General features: G+C 41.1%; 1 protein-coding gene across 2 annotated transcripts in view; it reads left to right on the plus strand.

The window, feature by feature from the left end:
* The window catches only part of fam184aa (family with sequence similarity 184 member Aa), a 27927-nt gene extending 20909 nt beyond the window's left edge, over positions 1-7018 (plus strand). Inside the window, exons 13-18 of one of the 2 annotated variants that reach the window (XM_031579920.2) lie at positions 361-545; positions 1943-2089; positions 3146-3263; positions 3768-3872; positions 4762-4964; positions 6530-7018. In XM_031579920.2, coding sequence (XP_031435780.1) covers positions 361-545; positions 1943-2089; positions 3146-3263; positions 3768-3872; positions 4762-4964; positions 6530-6611 — 840 coding nt within the window. In that variant the 3' untranslated portion in view covers positions 6612-7018. The remainder of the gene's footprint in view (positions 1-360; positions 546-1942; positions 2090-3145; positions 3264-3767; positions 3873-4761; positions 4965-6529) is intronic. The other variant, XM_012836757.3, reaches the window with a different exon arrangement.
* Positions 7019-8148: the final 1130 nt, after the last annotated feature.

Consider the following 8148-nt stretch of genomic DNA (forward strand, 5'->3'; position numbering starts at 1 on the left):
CTTGTTCTCTCCTTTCCTTTCATGTATATCCCTCTCTACTTTATACTACAGCACAATGGTGTGCTTTTTAATGTAACCCAGTTCAATATTTTGTAAGCCTCGGGGGCTGGAAAGGAGATCTGCCATTGCTTATGGTGAGCAGATTCTGAAACAGCCTAATTAAATTAACCTGTGCACAGATGACTGGGCTCCTCCACTCCTTTTATTCGCGGACAGATTTGGACATTCAGTCATGCGTCGGTGAAACGAGTGTGCGACCGGCCGGAGCAGGGTCAGACAGAGGATGTGTGTTTTCGTGATGATGGTGTGATTGTGTCTCATTTGTTCTGCACGTGTGCTGCATTCTGGTGCGCTCGGCAGGAGGAGGAGCTGTTCGGGCAGGTCTCTGACCTGCAGAAGGAGGTGACCTGCCGGAAGAAACGCATCATGGACCTGGACCGCGAGATCCACTCGCTGAACGAGACCATCAGCACACTCACCAAGGAGCTGGAGCTCAAAGGCAAAGAGGTGCTGCGCATTCGTAGCGAGGCCAACCTGCAGATCAGGTGAGACATGCAACATCTGGTCCACACGACTCTACTCCGCACTTTCATTTCATTTATCCCACAGCAAATTTAGATTATATTATGTATTATATTCATATTCATATCCATATTATGGAGATTATAATGCCACAGTCTCCAACAGCAAGTCATTTGCCTCCAGGCCTCTCAGCGCACTTGATATTAATTTGAGTTGCCATTCTAATACTGTTTTATGTGAAGGAGTGTCCAGCAAAGACAGAATACAAAAGAGATCGCTTAGCAGTGACGTGGTTCACTAAAGAGTACCGTGAAAGTAAAAGGAGTACCCTCACACTGCTGCTAATTATTTCCAACTGGACACATGAAACACACAGTGTGCCAACCTTGCGATAAGTCCTTATCAGTCAAAGGTCAGTCAATCTCGGCTCATTACATTTTCACTGGACACAAGTCTGCAGTTCTTTTTTTTTCGGTACATAGGTCTTTAGTTGACTTAAAACAGCAAAGAATACTTTCATTTCTTACATGGGGAATTACTGTCAGAGCATATATAATTCATAAACAGTTATCTAGATTGATGTGAAAGACCAGGGAGACTTAAAGGGTTAAGCTGTCTGAAAGCAGTGGTTATATTGATGCTAATGCAGGCGCAAAGGAGTGTGAAAAGCTAATACTGCTGGGCGAAAAACGTCCCCTCAGGACACAGTGACTCAGCTTCATCTATGAAAGATCCTTCTAAGGACTCCTCTCCAGATATAAATATATCCCTCCTGAGACAGAGGAGGAAGACTTCAGAGGAATAAATAATATTTATATAATTTCTAATAAATGAAACAACACTGCACACAAGACTGCACTGTGCTCTTATGGAGAGAGGAGCCATTTTTGATTACACAGCAAAATATTGCAAGGTAATTACAACACGATCTTTGATGCAAACCAGAAGCTGCATGCAAATAAATAAACCAGCTTTCACGTTATAAAGAAGTGCGTTTACAGTTCTACATTTTAGAGACGGTAAAACACAACATAATAAGTTGTTATAGAGACAATAACAAATGGTAAATGGTAAAAAATAGAGATGATAATGATAATGCTGTTATGGCGAAGATAACAAATAGGGATGTTGTCACTGAGACAATAATGAATGTTAATGTGATTAAAACAAATAGTACTACTTATTTGAATGAGAATGAATAACAATGTCATTATAGAGGTGATAACTAATGATATTGTTGTTAAAGAATTGATGACGAATAGACAATAACAAATGATAATGTTGTTATAGAGATGATAACAAATGATATTATTGTTAAAGAGATGATAACGAATGATGATTTTGTTATAGATACGATAACAAATGATAATGTTTTTATAAATACAATAACTAATGGTAATGTGTTTCTATGTCTGCTTAGAGCTCATGAGCAGGACCTAACCAAGAGGCATGAGAGGGAGGTGGGCGAAATAAGCGTCAGCCACAGCCGAGAGAAGCAGATCATGCTGTCCGACTTCAACAAAGCCCAGGAGGTCCTCAAGGACAAGATCTCTGCCCTGCAGATCCTGTAAGTGCTGAATTTTGTTGCTTCACTTTTCGTATGAAGACAGTACATTAGTTTCATGCATTGTCTAACCTGAATAAACCATGAATCTCAATATTAATGAACTTAATGATAAATGCTGGAGTTGATTACATTGTTTATATTGGAGATGATTTGGGAATTATTCTTATACTTATTCATTATAATTATACATTAAATTCAGCATTATGAAAACTCTAAACACCATCAAGCACCATAGAAATTACTTTATTAATATTAACCCTGTGTCAATAAGTGGAACCTTAGTTTACAGTGTTCTCAAATTGATTATATCCAAGAGCAGCCTACACCAAATGAAGAAGGTAAACAAATAAAACTGTGCTCCCAAATGAAGCTGGACACCTTGTTGTTGTTAAGCTGTACGATTTGAGTGACAATTGGTTGCACAATAGCTTTTATACAGTGGCATATGTATAACTGTAATGGCTTGTGGCGATAATGGTGCACTGCAGATAACACAAGGAGACCTGTTTAACATGCCTGCATTTTAGTTGTCTGCTTTGTTTGTAGGATTTAGGGGGATCTATTAGCAGAAAGGGAATATAGTATTTATAATTATAGTCTTGCATAGTTACAAGGATTATCTCCTGTATTTGCGAATTGTTGTGTTTTCATTAGCTGAGAATGAGCCCTTCGTATCTAAATAGGGAGCGGGTCCCCCTCCACGGAGTCTGCCATGTTGCGCCGTCATTTTTCTACAGTAGCCCAGAGTGGACAAACCAAAACATTGGCTCTAGAGACGCCTTTTGCATTTTTATGGCAACTGATGGCCACTGTAGTTTATCTTACATGCTTGGAAAGGGAGGGGTGACAGAGGGGTATTCAGTTGGTTGCAATCTGCAACCTCGCCACTAGGTGCCACTGAATCCTACACACTACCCCTTTAAGCTGAATTTGCAGCTCCACATATGCCTTCCTGCTGTCTCAGGAGTTCTGTCTGTCAGCTCTAAGAATGTTTTTTCATTTTTGGTGTTAGAACCGCTGGAACCATAAACTGTGATCATGATTTGTGGGGTCTAGGCTGGGGGGCACAGAGGACAAGTTCAGGAACCGCGAGAGCCGACCTGAAGACCTGCAGGTGATCGCTGAGCTCAAGCAGATGGTGGCCGAGAGGGAGGCTCTGGTGAAGAAACTGGTAGTAGGTATTCAAACTGAGCACAGTTTATAAAATATAGAAGAACAGGACCATATCGAGTCTTACTATCTGGTAAGGTAACATACACAAGTACACAAATCACTGGGAGTATTTTACCGTTGTTCAAATCCAGATGTTTTTTGGCCTAAAGCCACCAGTAAAAACATTGAAGACATGTATTTATCCGTTTCTCTGAACCCAAAACACAACAACCCCAATAAAAAAGTAGGGCACCGAAAGTATACTTACTTGTCCCACTTCAGTGCTCTCTCTATTGCACCTTCGGAAGTAGGCCAATGGCGTATGAAACTCAAGTACCAGATGTTTTCATTTTGAACAAGTACGCATATGATTACACATACGGTAGCATAACGCAGACCGCAGCTAATTTCCATATTGTCTGTGCTAGAGAGCGCTTTGTATTGTTTTCTTCAGTCCTCCCCGTATCAGTGTATACGCTGAGCATTATTTGATTGTGTTTTTTTTGTGTTGTGTATTCATGTACAGGATGATAAGAAGTTTTACCAGCTGGAGCTGGTGAACAGAGAAACGGGCTTCAATAAAGTGTTCAACGCCAGCCCCAACGTGGGCGTGATCAACCCTCTCATTAAGGTAAGGCCGTCCGTCCACACAGCCTCTCGCCCGAGGTGAATCTACATTGTAGAGTTCCTCACCGTTCACATTTAAACACTTCAATAATGTCACACAGTGTCAGTGCACACACCACACACACACACACACACACACACACACACACACACACACACACACATGCATGCACACATGCACACACACACACACACTGACACACACACACACACACACACACACACACACACACACACACACACACACACACACACACACACACACACACACAAATGATCCCAGGTGGAAAGACCTGCTGTCACCATGGCCTAGTTTACTCCAGTTGAGCCACTGTGCTTCTGTGTGTTATTTTTGTAAGGATTTTTTATCAGACTTTTCTCTAGTGATAAACAACCCTCCAGATTTGTGCATAATGGAGAAGGTGTTCTATCTAAATGCATATGTATCCAGCCCTAGTAAAATGAATGGGACTTTTCTGCATGACGTTCCTTTACTTTCTCCCCTATGGTTCATCTGACTCCAGCTATGTTTTTGTTTGTTGGTGCAATGTAAGCTGTATGTATGTGTGTGTGTGTGTGTGTGTGTGTGTGTGTGTGTGTGTGTGTGTGTGTGTGTGTGTGTGTATGCGCGCGTGTGTGTGTGTGTGTTTGTCATTATTTGTGATTATTATTTATCCATGACGGATTCTACTTTGCTTTCCAAGCCATTATTTGTCACAAACAATTTCAGTTACTTTGCCTCTAGAGATTGCTCATTTGATTCAAGTCTTTCAAAGTGAAAGATTATAAAATAATAATAATAATAATAATTAAACAAAAAAACTATAATTAGTCAGTGCTCACTCTCAGTAGTCCTCCCAAAACCTTTTTGTTTGTGTCCTTTTTCGATGTAGCAAAAGGGTAATATGTCAGCAAACAGGTTCGTCAGCTCTCCAAACCTAAGTGTTGTGGAAGCGGAGGGGGGTTCGGGTACGAGTTTGGGGAGTAGGCTAGAGTCTGTCCCCCCCAACTCCCCCCCAGTGCGGCAGGTTGAGCTCCACTCAAACAAACCGCTCCCCCCAGCGACCCCCCCGACAGACCCCGACACCACTCGGAGGTGAGCCCCACCTCGTCGTCGTCGTCGTCGTCGTTAACCCTTTGTTGTCCGCACACCACCACACCGTACCGTGGCAAGAGACATGCCTAAACCACAAGAACCCTGTCTGCCATTGGTCTGGTCTCACTGTCTCAGTTCTGTCTGTGCACATTTATCTCTGTACCTCAGCAGTCATTGAACAAAAAAAAAACAGTGTCCGTTTGGGGTTTTGTTTCTCTTAATTTCCTTTTGCTTTCAGATTTTCATTTTCAAAAATTAAAAATTAAGAACTAATTAATTAATCAGTGGTGTATGTCCACAGTGAAACGTGGGTGTGCTTGTCACTTTCCAATGCATCTTGTCGCTGAATAAAACACACAAATACGTTTGTCTCCCATTTTGTTTTTATTAGTGATATGCATGTATGATCTTGCATACTTCTTTTATAATCATGCCATGCTTATGAGTTAGACCCTCACCATATACACTAAGCACAATCGAGTGATTATTTTGGCCCTCTGAAAAGATAGGCTGATTCTATTTATCTATATTTCATTAATATATCTCTGTTGTTTATCTAGATTTCATGAATGGCATTGGAATGCAAACGAAAGCATGTTCTGTAACATCACATTCAGTTTGCTCTGGTGAAATGCATGTTTCCGTAAAGGTCGCCGGTCTTGAACATCCATCTAATGGTGCAGTATGAGTTGAGCTGTGTGTGTTAGCGTGAATGCCTGTATTGTCCAGCCGTTTTTATTTTGGCCGATAAATCACCTCTTCCTTGAGACAGTCTCTCAACTGTTCTGATACTTCTATAATTCCTTGCATATTCATCAGTTTCTATAGATATATATGTGATTGAACTGTAGTAACCCCCCTAAATTATTTCTGTCCGATTGAAAGTGTGCATGGCAAGCAATGTAAAGCCTTGGTTGTCATTATGGCTTCGGTATCTGGACATATTGTACGCTATACTGTACATTCATTTCTCTCCCTGAGCCTGCTGCTCTTTCAATAGAAAGTGCTGGGCAGTTTGCACTGCGTAATATTTTCCCAGAGACTGAAGATAATATCAATTTTGGGAGGCTTGTAGTGGTGCTATAGATATGGATATGGATATATTTGAACCCTTGGATAGCTTAGTGGCACAGTGGCATGACATGGGCTGTACAGGTTATATTATGCTGAAGGGTATGTGCCAGTTTTGTTTGCAAAGATGCTTGTGTTAACCACAGTCAAGCCTGTTCTGTTACCGTTGTCTTCTGAACGTATTAAATGACATATTATGGGATACCAATATATTAAGTATGGTTGTTGTCGTTGTGCCATGACCAGTCGCAGCACTGTAAAGATTTGCACATTTCAATGAGACTTAATTATAATACAAAAAAATCACATGTAAATTCAGTGCATATTCTGAATTGGTGCTTATTCTGTCCCATTAAGAACTGAAATGATTCTTGATATTTACAGGTATCATATTGCTGCTGTGATGTAGTGTGTGTGCGTGTGCGTGTGTGTGTGTGTGTGTGTGTGTTGTGTGTGTGTATGCTCTTATTCATTTACCCCCCTCTCTCCTGTAGCCCTCGTGAAATGGAAGACCCAGCTGTGACCCCAAAAGAGTCGGAGCAGCCTGAACTCTTCTCTCAGTACTTCTCTTTCTGACCCTTCGTACGGCCGTCAACTCAAACGCATGTGATCACAAGCAACCAACCACCGGCAACACACACACACACACCATCACTCAGTGTGCCATTCACTGTGATTTTATTTCTTTAATTGGTTTTGTTTTGATTTTGGATTTTATGCAATATCAAGAACAAGTAATGCACATTCACTTTTTTGTAATCCAATGAGCTGTTTTCTCATAAACATGCATATTCCTGTCGACACCTGGCATACAGGATGTCCTTATAATAAATGTTGATTGGACTGCATTTGAATAGATTTAATGGACCATTACTGTTTAAAATGAAAAATGTCTTGCCAGTTTTTGAACAAATTGCACTATATATAAATATATATTTATATTAATCCTCTGTCTGTTATGAGTAATAAAAACCTGGTCAGACCTTGGTTTGTACAGTGCTTTTTAAAAGTTTTCAAAATATCTTAAGTAGGTGTGGATGACGAGACACCAGTGTTTTTTTTATCTGGTCACCTCATGTCACGTCAGTTGGGTTACGTAAGAACACCACGGATGACTGAAAGTACAGGTGATGCCATAGATCATGTCTAATGGTGTGCGAACCATCCCCCCCTTACATCATCAAAAGACTCATCCCAGTAACCGCCTGTGGCGTTTTCACTTGAAACTGTGATACACATACCCAAATACATACAAATACCTTTTTACTTCACCTTTAAGGTTATATATTTCCCATCCTGTAATAGAAGCACGATAGTTTGGGACTGGCTGAGTGGCTGCTACACAAGCTTGTATGGTCGTGATGTTTTTTGTTTGAAACGAAAAATTATTCCACCCTCTCTAATGTATACAGCGGTGTTACAGAGCGTACTTCATTTACCAAAATACAGAAACACCCTGCGTAATTTATTTCAGCCACCACACATTTTTTATGATCTGTCTCCCAGTGAAGCATTTTCATGGTGAATTATGAGTGCTCTCTATCCCCCCCCCCTCCATACACACAGACACACTTGCCGCATGTTTTCCCAATTCCAAATGATGCCCTGGCTTGATCTTTTCAGTTCACCTGTAATTGTTTGTCTGGAAGCGTATGTGTGACCGTGAACTGATGGCGTCACATGAGCAACACGATGATGTATATGAGAAGCAAGCAGATAAGGATGAGGGAGAAGTTGACAAAGAGCTCCTGCAGGTTACGCTTGGTCTGTGGGTTTATCTCGATGTTGGACGCCCTGCGGATGGCGGAGCGCGTCATGTGCTGCACTCTCTCCATTCTCCCTGTCTAGCGTGGACTGCTGGTGGCCGGCGCGGGCTCAAGGGCTCCAACTAGTGGTGATGGGAGGTCAATGTCAAAAAAGACCAGTAGATTCCGAAGGGGTGATGTGATTTTGGTGGTGCTGACCCAACTGCTTTGGAACTTAAGTAATAAAGAAGAGAATGATTTAGCTGTGCGAACAAAAGCAATTTTACCACAAGTTAAAGACATGAGGTATTTTCAAGTGAATCCAAATATATATATATATATATATATATATACATTTAAATTAATAT

This window comes from Clupea harengus, chromosome 14 (genome assembly GCF_900700415.2).
Source record: "Clupea harengus chromosome 14, Ch_v2.0.2, whole genome shotgun sequence".
NCBI lineage: Eukaryota > Metazoa > Chordata > Actinopteri > Clupeiformes > Clupeidae > Clupea > Clupea harengus.